This window comes from Physcomitrium patens, chromosome 1, assembly GCF_059467195.1.
Source record: "Physcomitrium patens ecotype Gransden chromosome 1, ASM5946719v1, whole genome shotgun sequence".
Taxonomy (NCBI): domain Eukaryota; kingdom Viridiplantae; phylum Streptophyta; class Bryopsida; order Funariales; family Funariaceae; genus Physcomitrium; species Physcomitrium patens.
The window spans coordinates 25,660,403-25,678,994 of record NC_143410.1 but is presented as its reverse complement, the minus strand read 5'-3'; the positions used below and the strand labels follow the sequence as shown (position 1 = coordinate 25,678,994).

The following is an 18,592-nucleotide window of genomic DNA, read 5'->3' as shown; positions in this document are numbered from 1 at the left end:
AAGATTACATTTCAAGCAAGGTATTGGTATTTTGAATATAATGTCATGCTTTTTGGACTCACAAATATATAAGCTGTTTTTTAACATCTTATGAATGATATTTTTTGTGTGTTTTTAGATAATTTTATTATTTGTTACTTGGACAACATTTTAATCTATTCTAAGAATATAGAAGAGCATAAAATTCATGTTTGTCATGAGTTATAAAAACTTAGAGATGTGGGATTGTACACAAAGTTGAAAAAGTGTGTATTTCACACTATTCAAGTTGACTTCCTAGGATATATCATTTCCAACAAAGGACTTATGATGGATTTGAAGAAGGTTCAAACTATTATAGAAGTTCCAAAAATAGTAAGAGATGTGCAATGCTATTTGGACTTTGTCAATTACTATTGAATTTCCATCAAGAATTTTTCTCATATTGTGACTCTTCTTAAACGTCTTACATGCAAAGACAAACTTAATTGGAACAAAGAAGCTGAATCATCTTTTGAAGCTTTAAAGTTGTCATTTATTTTTAAATCAATCTTATATTACATGGGCTTTTTTAAGGCATTTTTTTATAGAAATAAATGCATCAAATTTTGCTATAAATATTATTTTATCGTAAATAAGAAAAAATGACAAACTCTACCTTGTAGCTTTCCATATTAAAAAATTCTCAATATGCAAGATTAATTATAAGATATATGATAGAGAACTTCTTGTAATCATGGATTCTATTCAAGGATGGCATTATTATTCAGAAGGCACTTTCAATCTAATTATCATATATACAGATCACAAGAACTTCAAATATTTCATATCAATTTGTATTTTGAATCATCGTCATGCTTGTTGGAACATAACTTTGTTCGAAATGATATATCTTGAATTCAAATCTTAATAAAGACATGCTCTAACACATCTTGTACCAAAAGAATCTTGTATCAAAAGAATGAGATGTAACTTTTGATCAACAAAAGATAATTTTATAGAACCCAAATTAATTACATCTTCAAGCAATGAAATCAACATTGATTGTTGATTCAACTTTTTTTAAGCAAATTCAATCAAATATGTCCTTTTGTCTTCTTTTTCATAATATCAAGAATATTTCTTCTAATTCTTATGATATTTGCAAGTTTTAGTTCAAGAATAAGCTACTTTATTTCAAAAGATGTTTATATGTTTCAGTAGGAGAAGTACATTTATGTATTCTTCAAGCATGTTATAACTTTATAGTAATAGGATATTTTGGATATAACAAGACTTTGGAGCTAATATCCAAAGTTTTTTGGTGGTTGCAAAAGTCAAAAGTTATAAAAGACTTTGTTCAATCACATGACATTTGTTCAAGGTCAAAAATTCCTCATCACCGACCTTATGGACTTCTTCAGCCATTACCTATTCCAAAGCAATTATAATCTTCTATTTCTATGGATTTTATTATGCATCTTTTAATCTCAGGTTTGTATGATTTTATATTTGTGATAGTAGATTATTTTATCAAAATGGCACATTTTGTACCATACACAAAATCTATCACAAGTAAAGAAACTGCCAAGCTTTTCTTTGATAATATCTATCGATATCATGGATTGCCAAAAGATATTATATCAGATACGAGGACTCAATTTATATCAAGATTTTGGAGGACCCTTTTTAAGATTCTAAAGGTCGACATAAAACTTTTATTAATCTTTCATCCTCAAACTAATTGACAGATAAAGCACATAAACCAAGTTTTGGAGTAATACTTAAGATATACCATCAATTATCAATAAGTTAATTAGACAACTCTCTTGCCATTGGCAAAGTTTGCTTATAATAATATGATATATTCTTCTATACAGCAAACATTTGTTTTTATAAATTGAAAAAGAATTAAGTTGGATTACCGCAAGCTTAGACCTTTTTCAATTTGTAGATAAATCAATCTAATTGATTATTAATTACATCTACTAAAATCAATAAAAATCCATCTTGTATTCCATGTGTTTCTTTTTGAACTATACAAGACTATGAATATACTAAGAAGAAGAGAAGTCCCATCTCTTCATATAGAAGTAGGCAATAATAAAAAAATTTGAAGTAAAAGAAGTTCTAAACTCAAGCCAATGCTAAAATAAGTTAGAATATGTTGTCCATTGGCATAGATATGATATTAGTGAACACACATGGCAGCCAATAAAAAATCTTACAAATACAGCTGAGAAGGTCAAAGCTTTTCATCAACAACATCTATCAAAACCAAGATAAAAGATAGCAAACCTTTGCTGTAAAAGAAACACAATTCATGAAAGATTGTCTTCTATCTTGTATCCTTATTTGTAATTTTTGTATAACTGTGGCATTAAAGAGATGGAAAATCAACAGCTAGCATATTCAAATTAAAAGCCATTATTTACTAACTTATCAAATGTGAGATTACAATTATCCTAGCCTTTAAGACAACATTATAAAAATGAAGTTCTTCAAAAACAATATGTTCTTTCTTGAATAAATAGCAAGATACAATGAGTTTGATATTACAATCTAAAAAGATTCTTGATATTTGGTGATTTTATTGGACGTAGGCACAACTCTTAATTGTGTTACAAATATTTTATATGAAGGAAGTTACAAAGATTTCAACAATGATCAAATTACATGGTGGTCTTCATGCCTTGAAATGATGCATTACCAATGGCTGAGAGGTCCTATCAACTACTTTTGAAGGGAACAAAGATCAAAGTATGTGGCAAATATGATTTGCTACATCTTAGACTTCCTCAATATATGATCATCTCTACTCATAAAACTCATCCTTAGAAGGGAAGATAATGTCACAAATACATATCTACTATAATTATTACCAAGGTAATACGAATAGATAGAAGTAAATAAAAGTAGTTTAATTTCACAATACCTTCTAGAAAACCTTCTTAAAAGCTTTCTAGACATTGATTTGACTTTACATGTGTTTGTAGTTGATTGGTAGGTTAGAAACTTAGTCAACAAGCTAACCACATACCACATGTGTTGGTAGCTTCGAAAACAAGCTAACTATGTAGCACTCATATAAAAAATTTGCCTTGTAAGTTAAATATGTGTCATACAAAGTCAACACGTTTTTAGAGGTCTTATAGTACATCACCACATAGATCCTAAGTAGATAGTATATATAGAAGCGAGAATAATACCTTCTTCATTCTTATCAATTATGTTATTGTTTCTAGTCTAGATTCAAGAGTCTCTAGTTTTCTTATCTTTTAGCAATAGTCATTCTAGTTTCTTTTTAATACACATATTTTTTTATTACTATTTTGTCACTTTTTTTTTACATGGATTTCAGAAGTTTATACATCTTTTTTCAATTTATGTCCTTGACACATGTTGTTATTTGAAATGAGGCTACATAAGACATGAAGTCCATCATGAGATAGAACAATTTTAAAGAATTGATTTTTATTTTGTATGCTTCACAGTTTAGATCTTGCTCTCTACCAAGCTTAATTTGGTTATTGTTTGCATCTATGAATAACTTAAAAATTGACAATATTCGTTCATAAGTTTAAATGAATTCCTTGTCATCTACATTAAACAATATGTCACCAATAACCACATCTACAATATGCTAATTGATTGTGAATGTGAGTGCCTTCTCAATCTTGAAATGACTTGCAAGGGTGTTTTTAAAATTCACCTAGTCAAAGAACTATTGCTTTGAGACATTTAGGACGGTGTTATACTTTATCCATGCTTTGACATATTGTGACTTTATATGCACCATAATGTTGTCTGCATGGATGGAATTGAAAATGTTTTCACATTTATTGTTTGCTTCTACTTATACCTTGTGAAATTGACTACTTTGTTGCCAAGCTTTTCACAGAATAAGCACCGCGCTGATATAATTCAGTCGGTATTTTCGTCTTGTGGGTTTGGCACAAGGCCAAACTTTGTCTTCCTAGGAGATTTTTCATGGAGGCTATAACTCCTTCATTGTGCATATCTCAACATGACTATTATGATTGCAAATTGATATTTCTTCATATAGATCACATTATGTGGCGCTTCTCCCAATTGTATAGTGGAATATTATTAGGGCCTTATTCTAGGCTATCTTGTTAAGCTTATTCTAAGAAAAATAGTTTTTTTCTTTTTTCTTTTTTTTCTTTTTTTTTTTTGAAAAAATCCCTAATTTAAAGAGGCTTGGTGATCTTCAATTAGAAAATTATATTTTACTAATGACTGCAATAAAAGTATTGTAAATTGAATTGATGAAGATAACATTGTTGGATTCTATGACATGAAACAATATACATATCATAGAAGCATGCAAGTTAATATGATTTGTTTCAATGTCCTTCTCTATATAAAACATATTTAAAATCATCTATCTAATTTTAGATTCGTCTATTACCACAATTTTTTATTTTAAATATTTTAAACAATGTGTAAGATTAATATAAATAATTTGGATCTATTTACAATATTTTTTTCTTCATGAGTGAATATTTGCATAGTATTCTTGAATGAATCATGTATTGTAAATTTACTTTCTATTGTGTATTTATTCAAGTTATCTATCCATATGCATATCATTTGAATATTTGGCTTCTTAGAATTTGAATTTTGATGAAGTTCATAACACTTTTTCATCAATTTTTCACATTGAATAAGATCATTCTTACAAATTCTTAAATATTTTTCAAAAAAATTTGATCTTAATGATAGTGCTTTTTATGGACCAAAATATACATTAAAAAGAATTACTTTAAGATATCAAAGTAAGCTTCTACCATGCAACCATTAATCTTACTTAATTTGAAAACCAATAAAAAATGATTCAAACACTTGAAACTATCTAAATCTTATTGTCAAAAAAGTAAATAATAATAATAATAATAATAATAATGGAAAAAAACTAAACAAAAAAAAAAGCAATTATGCTAAGGGGTCTTTTAGTAATTGGAGGCGAATATCATTCAAGAATAAAAAAATAAAAAAAATGTGCTTGACTTCTGCTACCATCTGTATATCCGCTAGTGCATGTATATATGTAAATAAATGTGCATGGGAAGACCTCTCATTGGCAATAAAATCTCAAAAAATTCTCAAAATCAGGATGTGCTAAACCACCACCAACTCGGTTGCATTCATGTATCCCAATTATGAACAGCTTGAACAATTATGGAATGTAGCCTGTTACCAATGAAAAAGCATAATGCCAAAGACGATACCATTCTTAGCAGGAGGCGACGCCCAGTTATTTAGGAGGACGTCACTGATACATTAGCATATAGCAAAGCAAGCATGAGCAAGACAGGTCCCATTGGCCAGCTGAGTTGTTCAAAATGAGATTCTGCTGTGAAAATAAAATAAAAAAGAAAGAAAGAAGCAGGCTTAACGACAGTCCAACTCACTCATCATGCTGCTAAAACAACCATCTTTTTGTGTTGCAACAAAGCTAGGTGAGATATGGGCTGTCGAGGACGCCATAGCCGGCAGCTACACCACCTTCATCAGAGTCAGACACTTTGCTTCGCACCAAGTGGCCCGCTTGTTTGTTCAGAATTTCCTTCTCCCCATTTCTCAAGTAAGTGCCAAAGATGCCCAATTCAGAGATGATCTTGGATGTTCTGCAGACGCCGTCTCGGACGAGGTAAGAGTCGTGGACTGTAGGGAAGATGCGTTGCATCAGGACGTAAGCTGCCAATTCCTCTTGATTCAGTTTCTTAATCGTTGTTGCAACATCTTTGCCGTAAATGTTGTTTCCTCCTCCCTCTCGCTGCGGCTTCAACACGAACCCTTCGGGTTTCGCAACAGCCTCTTCAAGGATGTGATCGCCGCCATCGTTCTCCAGGCTCCAGAGACCTGCGAAGGACTCTCTCACTTTGGCAATGGCGTCCTTGTCGTGTAAAAACCGCTCCAAAACTCCAGGCTTCGTGAGCTCTTGTTGGATTTTCTTTGCACCGACGAGGTGATAGGAGATGCTTGGCGACTTCACGGCGGTTGACCTTTCCATCAGCAGCCTGACATCCCAATCGCGGTCGGAGACGTAGTCGTCTGGAGAGTACCCTGACCTGAAGTATACTAATGCTATCGGCTGCTCTCCGATCAGCAACGTCCGCTTCTCGTCAAGTTTAGCCTGCGCAGCAACTTCTGCAAAAGTTCTTCGGAACACCTTGGCGCCATACTTCTCATACAGCTTGAAACTGAGCCAGTGCTGGTCATACATATTCGTCTCCTTTGCGTGCACTATCATCAGCACAGCTGCATTAGGATTTCCATATTCCAACCAAGCCTGACCCAGACCTTCCGCAAAATCATTTGCAGCACTGTTTTCTGGTACATTCTCCACGTTGAGACCCAAGTCTTGCCCAAACCGGCCGATAAGATACTTGTGCAGTTGACTTGTCAAAGCGCCGAGTCCTGCAAAGGAGGATGAGATTGTGTTCATCTCCACTTGCAACAGAGCTCCAGTCGCCATGTCCAACATGTAATCACTACGGTGAAGCCCCAGCTGAATGTCCTGTGCGATGCCTTCTGCAAGTATCTGGTCGTAGATGTTCATTAGCTTCGCTGTAAAACTGTCTGCCTTACGTGTATGCGCAAGGCATTCTCGAAGGAAATGACTGTCTTGACTAACACGATCCACGAGGGTGTTGTAGTGAGTGGCAAGCTCAAGAGCTTGCTCAAAAGCTTGTCTTGGAAAGGGTGTCGGTAGCAGAGCTAGCGGCACATGGACCATCCCCACGCCTGGCGAAGTGCCTGACTTCCCATTTGTTTTGTCGCCCACAACTCCTCCATGCAAGCTCGCCCAAACGAGTGCCTCCCGGACGATATCCTCTGTGAGGTCCTTCGTCAACTCCATCGCTAGCGGGCCGATCTTCTGGTCTGCGCTAGCATTCTCTGAGGTAATCTCACCCCCCAAGGTTGCTTCTGTTGCCACCCCTGCACTTCCCCTAGTCCGCGGTCCTCTTCTACCTAGCGTACTCCTTGTACTTGCAACAACACTCCGGCCAAATATGGATATTTCTAATTCCCTTCTGGCTGCTGAAGAAAGATCGGGAAACTCCCCACTGCAGCCATCCCAGAATCCTTCCCTTTCGAACGATTTCGTTTGGTGAGGAACAACATCAAGTGGAGATGAAAACGGAGCCAAGAAGATGTTGGAATGTGGAGATCGTGCAGGAGCAAAGCACAGAGAGCGCCAGGACTGCGTCTGAAGTGCACAAAGGGAAGCCATCAAAATGAGACACACCTGAGGAGTGCCATCAAAATCAGGCCAAGTACAATGGATTACAATTGATGCAGATATCAGATGCACCTGAATCAACAAAGCGCTTCCAACTTCGAATTGAAAAATTTAAACATGCACATGTAAAAATGATGTCTTCGTGTCCTAAAAAGTACCTGAATGTGTCACTAGCTCACAGAATTGACTATCACACTTTTCAGCTCACAGCTACCACTCAAGAAAAATTGCAGTCCATGGACATTAGTATTGTGGTTCACACGAGTACATGTTTCGCAGCTCCTCAAGGTCCAGCTCAAGGAAATTGCAATCTGTCTCATGCAAAGGAATCAACGACACAGTAGGCAGTTAGGGTGGCATCTGAACGAGTGTAAAAGGAAACCCTAGTCGAGAGAGCTTTTGAGTATAAGCATGCCAGTTTTAAGCAATATCTCGTCAGCACAGTGCATTTGCACGCTTTCTCGAGAATGGGACACGGATTAATTGAAAATCCAGATTCCGTCATTCACACCCAAGGCAGTTGCAACCAAGAACCCATCCTCGACGGACCCTAAGAGCTTTCGAACCCTTAGAATTTCCACGACCATTTAAAGCCACCACCACGGACACCCTCGACACGATCACCCCTGTAGATATGACCCCTACTGTCGTTCCCGACCATAAGAATGTTCTAAGACAGAGCTCAATTCTAAACTTCTCCATTCAGGCAGTAACGAACCCATTCAACACAAATTCACATTGTGTTGGTTTGCACAGCGACACAATGTATAAATAATAATAATAATAATAATAACTGGACATCTAAAGACTAGCATTCCCGGGCTACGAAAACAGAATAGGAGAGAGGTACACGCATGGATTGCACGAACGTTACTTTCACAAGTCGAAGGATTCAGGAGTAAAAGAAGAAGCACATCTCCAGTGAAGCCCAAGAGAGAGTTCCTCCGTCTTCGAAGTATCTGCAAATCGAAAGCTCAGGACTTGAAGCACTAAAACCCACCCAAGATTGCAGAAGCCTCCTCCATTAGTACAACCACAGGAGTAGCATGTAAAGTGTTTCCGTGGAGAGTTCGGACGAAGGAGAACCCATGTGCAGAAAGGAAGGACCAGGAGAGCTGAATTCCTCCCTTGACGGAGTTTCCGATGTGGTTTCCCTGTCACGCACACACACAAACATGAGGAAAATACAAAATTTCGGGTATGTTCACAAAATATGTATATGTACACAGATACATATATATAGATTAGAGTATGTACTTGAAAGAAGTTGTTTGTTTTCTTGTTCTACAAGAGAATGACAAAGATTTTGTAAGACCAAAACTGGTTTCCCATTTGCTTATTTTAGAAATTGTTGAAAACAAATATATATATATATATATATATATATACACACACACACAAGAGAATAACAAAGATTTTGTAAGACCAAAACTGGTTTCTCATTTGTGTTTTTTAGAAATTCTTGAAAACAAATACATATATATATATATATATATATATGTATAACAAAATTGGGTCACAGTAGTTTTTTAATTCATTTGAATTATATAACTATATGCAGCTGTTTATTTTATTCTTTTAATATTGACAAATAAAAAATGACTTGATTTCAATGTTTTAAAATTTTAAAAATATGTGTGTATTTATATATATAATGTGTAATAAGCATAAATAAATTGTTAGATTGACAAACAAGCCCTCTTATTGACCAAGACATTATATGTACTTGCATGATAGCCTTAGTGATGCTAAGCATGAGAATATAACTACTAGAGAAATAGTTTCTATTACAATCATTTTGATTAAAAAAAAAAAAAAAAAAAAAAAAAAGAGAAGGGGAAGCTCACTTAGAGATGTTTATGTTGTTTACATTGTTTCTAATTTAAAAGTACACTTTCTTCAAACACATATATGTAAACTTAAATGATGAATTGCAACATTATTCTACATCTATTCTTTACTTTGCTTATTCTTCTACAAATTTTGCTTTTCTTCATTGTAACTTCTTAGACAACTTAGAAGAAAAAGAAAAAGAAAAAGATCACTTAAATTAATTCTCATTAAAGCATTGCAAACCTTTTAATTTTATTTATTTATTTTTTGCTGTGATATTTAAATTGATAGAATATATTTATTCCAAAGCATATATTAAGCTTGAAATTTTGATGTTTGATTTTGATTGCAGTTTAAGCTTGTGAATCCATGTTTAATTTGATGCATGCTTTATTTTACCAACTTCTAAGAAACTAAAGCAAAGAACACATGCTTAAAGCTTCAACGTTACTATTTACAATTACCTAAGTATTTTGTGATAAAATTATGATTAGTGGTTGATTAATTGTTAGAAAAAATAAGCTACTTCTTATTTCTTTTCATAATATTTTTGTGATATTTTGTATTGTATATCAATAACTACTACTTTTAGGAATAAAATAATCTACAAAATCTTATTGTAGCTACTTACTTGTTAAATTGATACTTTTAGATTCACTTTCATATTTTGAACTAGTTAGAGGAGCGATTTTTTTCTAATTTTTTGTTTTGTTTATTTATTTTATAATTTAAGCACATTTAAAGCTTGCTTTGCTCATCTTTTGATTTTAATTTTTCGAATCATAATAATTTCTAGCATTGGTGTGCACTAATGAACCAGAAACCCTGAAAAGACATGTGAGACAGAGTAGGGAAATGAGGGGGGGGGGGCAACGCCGGTTTCCTCGAAGCTGTCGTGGAGCCTCGGTGCACGCCCGCCGTGCGATGGTGATTCCCAGATCAACGGGTTGGAAGGGCCGCAGCAACACAAAGCTCCGTGGTCCCTCCACAAACGGGTGGCTTATCTTCGCCCCAGTGGAAGGGAGGAGTCCTTTCTTCGTTCCGATAACAAACCCTTCCTTAATTCTTCTTCGTCTTGCTCTTTGCCACTGTTTTGTTGTTGTTGCATTCTCTTCCTCTGCGCTGCTTCCAATTTACTGCAGCAGCCTTGGCCATGGCGGTGGCGTCCATCGCTGCGGCTCTGCCGCTTCACCTCGGATTATCATCCCCTTGCTCTCCCTCCTCTTATGAGCATGGATTGCAAGCTTCGGGTCTGGTCAAGTCTGGTCCGGTTTGCAGAGTGGGTGTAGTTGGTGACGCTTGCAAGGGCGTAAAGTCATGGAGAGTGGGAGCTGTGCGAGGTATGGCGCCTGATGAGGAGAAGATGACGAGAAGAAGCCCGCTGGATTTCCCAATTGAATGGGACAGGCCTCGACCTGGAAGGAGAGCGGATATCTTCCCCCAATTCAGCCCCATGAAGACGCCGTTGCCCCCTCCTCTGCCCGCCGATCCGCCCGAAGAGGATGAAGAGGAGGAGGAGAAGAAGGAGGAGGAAGAGGAGAATCCTGATGAGCCCGAGAAACCGGACGTCTCGTTCTAAGCCTCGACTTCTGGGTTCGTTTTGTAGTAGACCATAACAATTTTTTCGTGGGGATGAGATTTAGGGTTTTGGTTGTGAGTTGAGCGAATTGTGCAACTTGGGGTCATCAAAGCATGCTTTCGGGTGCGCCAGTGTTGTCCAGATTTATGCGTGAGGGTTTCCTTAATTGCACATGTAGGTATACGCCGTCAATTCTCAGGCCTGAAGTTTTCCTTTGTAACAATAGCTATTAGAAATAAACATACTCTTAACTCCATTAACTCAAGTCTTCTCGTTCATTGAGTGCGTAAGCTCAGGGATGTGTTCTCTGTCTCAGCATCGAATTCAGCTTCCAGCCGGCACTTGTTTCCATTACTCTCGGAATTGTTTAATGCTGCCGACATAGACCTGATTGGCATCATCTTTCAAGACTTCTTCACACCGTGTTAACTTCCATGTGAATGGATAGAACCTGACTAAGAAATTCAGACGACACTGTCGTAAATCACCGCTTCTTCGTCGCTTGTTATGGGATGTAGCTCCCTTTTGTTAATAGAATCTCCCGTTTTATTGAATATGTGAAGGTGACATTTGCCCCAGCATTGATGACTCTCCACTGCTAGAAATTAGCTTCTCATTTCATGAATGAGTTGCAATTGCTCAGTGAAATTTTTCAGATGTTTACATTGAGCATTGCTATGCTTGGCGAAATGCCGCTCTGAGTGAAAAAGGAGCGGCAGCCATGTTCATGCAGGCACTGTTGTTTACAACGTCTGAAAAGTCTAGGGCCTTAACTGGCTCACACCTTTGTGGGTTAAAGGCACTTAAAAAAAAATATATTGACCATTAATTTTCTTTTTTTTCTATGTTGGTTATTGTGAAAAGATTTTAAATCCAAATATGTGATAACAAGTCTTCACCGGTTCCCATGTTTTTAGCCATTTGAAGTGCAATTTATAAAACAATAAAGTATGTCCAAAACATCTTCAGTGACATTTTACCCTGAATTTTGTTTTGTGAAAAATGGGTCAAAGTTTTTCAACATAACATGATGGAATGTAAAAAACCACAAATACTTAAAAACAATTATATTATGAACCTTGTAAAGTCTTAAAGTATGATTTTAACATCCATTTTGTTAAGATCAAATCATCTTCACTCCACAATTATAAAATCTAGGGAAAATATCATATATACCTCTCAAATATGTTGAAATATCAAGAATACCCCTACATTCTTCATAATAGCAAATGTATCCCTTGTGGTGATACCTATCACATACAAGGGGTACATTTGCTATTATATGTGATAGCAAAAGGGACATTCTTGATATTTCAGATTATTCAAGGGATATATTTGAAAATTTCCCTAGATTGTACTATGTGCAAGAATGTCCATTTTTCTAAATACAAGTCCAATATAAATAGTATTGTTGATCAAATCTCTATTTCTACAACCATCTTATTGGATATAACAAAGAAAAATCACAAATTATTGCTATAAGATTGATTCACAACCTAGTGCTAGTCAAAACCAGCTCTACAATGTGTTTTTCATGTCTTTGAGCTCATATTGTATATGGCCAATGCATACACAAAGTAGCCTTCATGAGATCAACAAAGGTCAAGAAGCTTGTCATGGTTGCTACAACACACAATAGCTTGAAGCTTGTGACCTTGGAGCTTAGAGGAAAATCCCCCATACTCATTTGTAAAAGACAAAAATATTGACAAAGTAGTTGAGCTTGACTATTTTGCTTTGTTCTTCAACCAAGACCAATGTCTATGAAAATATCTACCATAAGTTTGTAGAAAAATCCAAGGTGCACACCTTGAAGCATATTGTTGATGATTTATTCAAGAAGGACATGGAATAGGGTCCTTGTTTGGACAAGAACTAATTCTTGGTTATATTGAGAGTGACATAAAACAAGGTGCCAACCTTCTAACATGTGACAATCAACACATTTGTGCTCCATCCTTAATTCTTTTAATTCAATCATCAATAGCAATTCAAATTTCCTCATTTTCTAATATGAAATGAGGTGTTGGTTTGTAGGTGGAGATCATTTGGGAAGGAAGAGCTACTATATCAAGCCAACCATTTTTATTGCAAACACTTTGACACAATTGGGGTTGAATTGAAGAATCCATTGTATTATCAAGCATCTCTGCTTGAGGAAGCCAAACTTAAATAAACACAGCTATTAGGTGGTTGATTTCCAAAACAATGCAAATGATGTGTGGATGTATAGAATTGTTGATGTGCCCTTCAATTTGGGAAAAATTTCAAATATATCCCTCAAGTATCTTGAAATATCAAGAATCCCTTATATTTTTGATAATAGCAAATGTACCCATTGTATATAATAGGATATTACCACAAGAAATACATTTGCTATTATCAAAAATATAAGGACATTCATGATATTTTCCCTTAAATCTATTATTTTATTTTTTGATTATTATGTTTTTATTGTTTGAATTTAATTGTTTGGTTACTTAGAAATGAGTTCAAAGTTGAATTTCAAAGTTGAATTTCAAAGTTGAATTTCACTAGATATTCAATAAAATAGTTGAGAACATTTCAATAACAAAAATTATTATTGAAATACATAATGTTTAAAAACTTAGGTTTTATTTTAAATATTAAAATTTATTAAAATCTATAATTTTCAAGTAATAATATTATAAACGTCCTAAAAGTATATGAAAAAAAAAAAAAAAAAAAAAAACACAGAAACGTACATTAAAACTCAATAGAAAAGCATCACCTTCACAATTCAAACTAAAAGCACATCCCAGAAAAATAATTAAGAGAGATTTTATCCACAAAGAAAACAAAAGTCTAGGAGAAAAATGCAAAAGCAAGTTTCGAAACTCACACAAAGCTTGAAACAAAGATTTCATTCGTTTCCTATGAAACAGTCTCAAACAATTTAAGTCCACTGGTTTTTTCAACATCTCACAGTGTTAGTTCTGTAACATCCACCACAACCCACGGTTTAATTTTTTATTTTATTTTATTTTATCTCTCTTTTCATTGTCACTTTTTGCCGATTGACGCCTTGATGTTCCCACGAAGCAATGGGTGTTCCAGTGTCAAGAACAATTGGGTGCACAATATAAAGAACAAAGTAGCAATACTACTAATAATAATAACAACTATAATTTCAACAACAAAAAAACACTAAGAAGAAACGAGGGTTTGGGGGTAACCCTGAATCCGCAGAGGAGTGCCAGAGCGAGAGGGAAGAGGGGCAACTATAGCCATGGCTATGGCTATGGCTCGCAATTGCGCTCTCCTCGCGGGGATGTTGCCTTACTGCCCGCGACGCCACTGATGCTGATCGCGTCAACCCTTCGGAACAGCTGCTCAATTTGCCCAGGCGACGAGCGTCGCCAGGAATCTCTCAACAAATTTCAGTCTTGTGGGTCACTCGATTTTTCTGTTTCTGTCGTGGAGGCGGCAACGAGGATGCAATGAGGTTGCAATGAGGGTGCAATGAGGCGCCGACGACTGACACCTGGGTTGAAGGTGGAGCTGGGTTTGTGCTCTTGGAACGCAGTGTTGGGCAATGGTTGGTTGGTTGGCTGGTTGATTGGATGATGTTGCGGGAGGTTTAGGTGGTGCGCGTGGATGGCAACGATGGTGGGGGGAGCAGGAGGTGGAGAGGGTAGTGTGCGAGAGAGGACGAAAGGCAGTGATGTGTTGATCCACCGGGTGGTGACTGACATTCCTGGTAAGGTTTGGTCTCTGTTGCTGGCAATGTCGGATTGATTGTGTCATTTTTCGGGGAGGGGGGATCTTGTAATCTTGATGGATTTGAGGGACTGGGTCGATGTGGAGTTGATTTGGGGATTCTGTTTGAGCAATAGTCGGTGCAATTTGGGAGCAGGGGGGCCAAAGCGGAGCAAGCTGGCGTCGGACACAAGCTGCTACGATACCCCATCGGCGCCAGTTAATTGTGCGGTCAATGTTTCTGATGTGATCGTCAAGGATGCACAGGCGGCACTGGCAATTTTGGTGAATGCTCCCATTGGTCTTATCCCTGAGGATCGTTATCCAAGTCCTCGTGTTCTGAAGAGGTCTGGGGATACTTTAGAAGACGCCGTTGTACTTGACGACGATGACGAGGAGGTGCAGGTTACGGGCTTCATCCCAAGGCCCCTCTTTGTGGAGAAACAAACTTTCAGTGACAAAGAGAACGGAAAGTTTATCAAGGAGGGCACCCTTGATGAGGAAGACATTTTTGGTCATCAGAGAATGCTCAAGGAAGTGGACATTCCTGCAGTCAACCTCAAAGAGGTTCAGACGGAGGGGGTCAGCTATATGAACATCAATGGCGATTTTCTCATCAGTTCTGCAAAAGAGAATTTGAAAAAGAGTACCAAAAAGCTGAAAAAGGGACCCAAGGTAATCGAGCGTCTCAAAGGACCCAAGGTAGTCGAGGGTCTCAAGGGACCCAAGGTAACCGAGGGTCTCAAGGGAACAGAGGGTGAAGCGAAATTGCCTTCTTGTAAAGGGGGAAAGGGTGGCGGAGGCAACGAAACCAATATGGAGGAGGATACTTTTAAGGAGCGGGTGTTTATTTCTCCCAAGAGCAAAAAGTCAAGAGCTCAGGTACTTGCGGAGGCTGTCGAGAGCGGGCCTGATTACGAAGTGGAGCATGATAGTGACAGTGACAATGATAGAAAGGCGACCCTTGGGACTGAGGAATCGTCGGACGACATTTGGGCGGACATTGCTGTAATGAAAACCCAGATGGTATTGGACTGCCCAATTTGCATTCTCAGATGATGCTGTAGCTTGAAGTGTTAGATTGGTGAATTGCGATCGAACAACTTGAATCTTTTCTGCAGGCTGACCTGGTTTTTATATAAGTAGTTTCTTCTTGGAATTTCCATGGCATGTGCTTACTGTCTAGATTGATAGTGATAATTCAATTTGACGACATCCGATGGTTGAACGCACTGCTTAAGGAGAAGAATCTTGCGTGTACAGAGAAAGGACAAGGACAATGTGGAGGAAGTGAGAGAATCTTGTGTGCATGTCTACGCGATCAAGAGCGACGTGGGCAGGGCTTGCACTCTGTGTGGATTGATAAAGGAAGACATCAAGGACATGACGTTCATGTGGCGCAGACCGGTATGGTATTGATTCGTTCTGCATTTATGCACTTTTTACTTGCTCTTTTCGCGCTTCAAATCAATGTAGCTTATTTTTTCTATGATAGCACATGTGAAGGTTGTTTTCTGGATCATCTTGCAGTGTTCTGTGCGGAAGATCCGTCTCAGAGGAGCTCGGCTTGACAGGTGGGATGGATGTGCTGGCGAAGTACTGGAAGAAGAAAAAAAGCTGGTTGGGATGGCTCAGCTGGAAGTGCACCCATTTTTGGAGAACTCGATGCACCCACATCAACTGGAAGGTTTCAAGTTTCTGTCCAGGAACCTTGTGGAGGAGGACTCAGGTGGCTGCATGTTGGCATTCGCACCTGGCACAGGAAAGTCTTTTCTAACTATCAGCTTCATACAGAGCTTCATGATCCAGGTTCCAAATGCGAGGCCCATGATCGTCGCTCCCAAGAGCATGCTTCGGCCATGGATGCAAGAGTTCAAAAAGTGGGAAGTTGAGGAGATGCTGGTGCACAACCTGTATGAAGCTGATGACCAGATAGAGATGCTGAAGCGATGGCAGGGAACCCCTAGTGTGTTGTTAGTAGGATACTCGCAGTTCGTCAACCCAAGCAGTGAAGTGGGTAGACTTCTAACGGAAGGTCCTGGTCTGATGGTAATGGACGAGGGACACCTTGCGAGGACGGAGGATACCAAGATCCTCAAGGCTTTAAGCAGAGTATTCACAAGACGCAGGGTGCTCCTATCTGGCACTCCATTCAACAACAATTTCGAGGAATTCTACACGACGCTGGAATTGGTGAGGCCCAATTTCATGATGAGCGCTAACGCTCAGATGTGTCCAACATTGAACACCTTCCAACTGATAGTTGACAACAAGATTGGCCCCAATCATCCTGTGGCAAATGGCCATCTCCTCAAGAGGCCCAGCAACTCTGGAAGGAAAGCGTTCAAGGATGTGATTGGAGAGAATTTCGAGAGTGGCAAGCACGGTAGTATTGCCAGGGCTCTGCAGCAGCTAAGGGTTCTCATCAAACCCTTTGTAGCTTGGCACAAAGGTCAAATATTAGACTCTCTGCCAGGTATCACTGACCTCACAGTTATGCTTCAACTAACTGCTGAGCAGCTGGAACTGGTAGAGAAAAACAAAAAGAGCGAGGTCAGGGACAGTTTGCAGAAACGAGCAGCGGCAATCTACGTACATCCCATTCTAGAGCCAGTAGCCAACGGTTGTAAACGAACACAAAAAGATCCTCGTTTGAAAGGGGACGTGGATGTGAAAGCGGGTGTGAAGTTGAAGTGGGTGCTTGACTTAGTGCAACTGTGCGATGCTGCCAAAGAGAAGGTGCTCATTTTCAGCGAGTATCTGTACTCCCTGGCATTAATCGAAAACATGACCATGCAGAGGATGAATTGGTCTAGAGGTTCACAGATTCTTAGGCTGGATGGGTCGTTGCCTCCACAAGAAAGAGAAATGGTTCAACACAAGTTCAACACTGATCCTGAAGCGAAAATGTTGTGTGCATCCATCAAGGCATGTGGAGAGGGCATATCCCTTGTGGGAGCTTCGAGGGTGGTCTTACTAGAGGTGCATTGGAACCCGTCAGTCCCACGTCAGGCTATTAGTAGAGCGTTCCGAATCGGCCAGCAGAGGAAAGTTGTGGTGTATCGACTGATCGCTGCAGACACATATGAGGCGACGAACATGCACGCCGTCGCCACGCGGAAAGAGTGGCTGTCAAGGTTGCTGTTCGATCCAACCATTCCTTGTGATGATCCCAACAGTATTCTGTGGGATGTCACGAAGGATTGTAGTGACTTATTTCTTGCTAACTTGGCGGGGCCACTTCGGGAGAATGTTAGCAGAATTTATCAACGAGAATTCTAATCTGAATTCCTCGTTATTGTACATGACAGATGGTGATAAATTTGAGGGAATTTCCCCCGATACTAGAAGTTTTCGTACGTTCTCATGTGGTGAAGCACTCAGGGTCTTCAATTGTTTTACTTTTCATAAGTGTCTTGGTTTTGATCTCCTCCTGTCTCCTTTCGCATTTGAGGAAATCTCTGTCGTTTGCGCTGGTTGAGCTTGACCAGTGCCAATTCGGGCATTTCCTTGACTTCCTTGCATGTTTATTTTGAGACTCTTCGAACTCTAACGACATACGATCAGTACGGAGATCCAGATATTTGAGCTCATTGTAGATCGCCGATTGAATACAATCGTCAAACAAGTTGACAGCCTCGATCTAGCAGACTGTGCGATGAAGGTTGACACCCCTTTGGGGTTTCCTCACATGATCTCGTGCAAAACGCTCTGAAGGTTTCAATGGATCTAAATTGTTCTTACTTATCTGTGCTTTGTGTCTCTAAGCGCACCGGTTTTGAATACTATTCAATTGTTGGAGCCAAGGAACTAATGTAATTAGAGGGTTTGTTTTGTAGTTGGTTAAGTTACATGTTGAAGCATATGTTTTTATTTGATTGTTTATTGAGAATCACCGAAGCTTTGTCCAATATATAAGAATTTTAGAAAACCAACTATTTACTGTATTTTAGAATTTAACATTTAAACTAAGCATCACATTTTTTTTACTTTGTAGAGTAAAAATCATAAATGAAGATTAATGCTATATGGACTTACTATAAGACTTTTAAAAGTGTTTTCTTATTTATTTTTATTTTTTTATAAGTATATTGGCCTATTTAATAAATTCTTTTAGCTATGTAAGTTTTTGGAATAGATCCAAAAATCAATTCATATTTTTTGGAACATTTAATCAAGTACTTAATGATGATGGTTATTGATGTCTATTAAAATATGTTTTTAAATTTTTT

The 18,592-nt window shown here is 37.9% G+C and overlaps 3 protein-coding genes across 7 annotated transcripts; 2 read left to right on the top strand and 1 right to left on the bottom strand.

Moving 5' to 3' along the window:
• Positions 1–5,175: 5,175 nt before the first annotated feature.
• On the bottom strand, positions 5,176–8,334 carry LOC112283571 (glutathione synthetase, chloroplastic). 5 transcript variants are annotated; one of them, XM_090254699.1, is made up of 3 exons: positions 8,229–8,334; positions 7,387–7,539; positions 5,176–7,234 (listed from the first exon to the last, which is right to left on the bottom strand). In XM_090254699.1, exon 3 carries the CDS (start codon positions 7,217–7,219, stop codon positions 5,438–5,440), a length of 1,782 nt encoding a protein of 593 aa, XP_090110825.1. In that variant the 5' UTR covers positions 7,220–7,234; positions 7,387–7,539; positions 8,229–8,334; the 3' UTR covers positions 5,176–5,437. The 5 variants fall into 5 exon arrangements, with proteins under 5 accessions (XP_090110825.1, XP_090110824.1, XP_090110827.1 ...); XM_090254698.1 differs by lacking the exon at positions 8,229–8,334 and adding an exon at positions 8,098–8,213; XM_090254701.1 differs by lacking the exon at positions 8,229–8,334 and adding an exon at positions 8,098–8,213 and having other exon boundaries at positions 5,176–7,195.
• Positions 8,335–10,048: 1,714 nt separating this feature from the next.
• Positions 10,049–10,896, top strand: LOC112294563 (uncharacterized). Its single transcript, XM_024545570.3, has one exon. It carries the CDS (start codon positions 10,215–10,217, stop codon positions 10,638–10,640), a length of 426 nt encoding a protein of 141 aa, XP_024401338.1. The 5' UTR covers positions 10,049–10,214; the 3' UTR covers positions 10,641–10,896.
• A 2,888-nt stretch (positions 10,897–13,784) lies between these two features.
• LOC112289842 (protein CHROMATIN REMODELING 35) lies at positions 13,785–17,719 on the top strand. Its single transcript, XM_024535494.3, has 4 exons — positions 13,785–14,361; positions 14,518–15,386; positions 15,624–15,767; positions 15,891–17,719. Exons 1-4 carry the CDS (start codon positions 14,259–14,261, stop codon positions 17,640–17,642), a joined length of 2,868 nt encoding a protein of 955 aa, XP_024391262.1. The 5' UTR covers positions 13,785–14,258; the 3' UTR covers positions 17,643–17,719.
• The last annotated feature ends 873 nt before the right edge of the window (positions 17,720–18,592 follow it).

Bases quoted from the DNA above. Each gene is read 5' to 3' on its own strand.
- LOC112294563 (XM_024545570.3), top strand. From the start codon at position 10,215: ATGGCGGTGGCGTCCATCGCTGCGGCTCTGCCGCTTCACCTCGGATTA.
- LOC112283571 (XM_090254699.1), bottom strand. From the start codon at position 7,219: ATGGCTTCCCTTTGTGCACTTCAGACGCAGTCCTGGCGCTCTCTGTGC.
- LOC112289842 (XM_024535494.3), top strand. From the start codon at position 14,259: ATGGCAACGATGGTGGGGGGAGCAGGAGGTGGAGAGGGTAGTGTGCGA. The intron at 14,362-14,517 runs GTAAGGTTTGGT...ATTTGGGAGCAG, and splicing joins GGTGGTGACTGACATTCCTG to GGGGGCCAAAGCGGAGCAAG. The intron at 15,387-15,623 runs GTATTGGACTGC...TTGCGTGTACAG, and splicing joins CTGTAATGAAAACCCAGATG to AGAAAGGACAAGGACAATGT.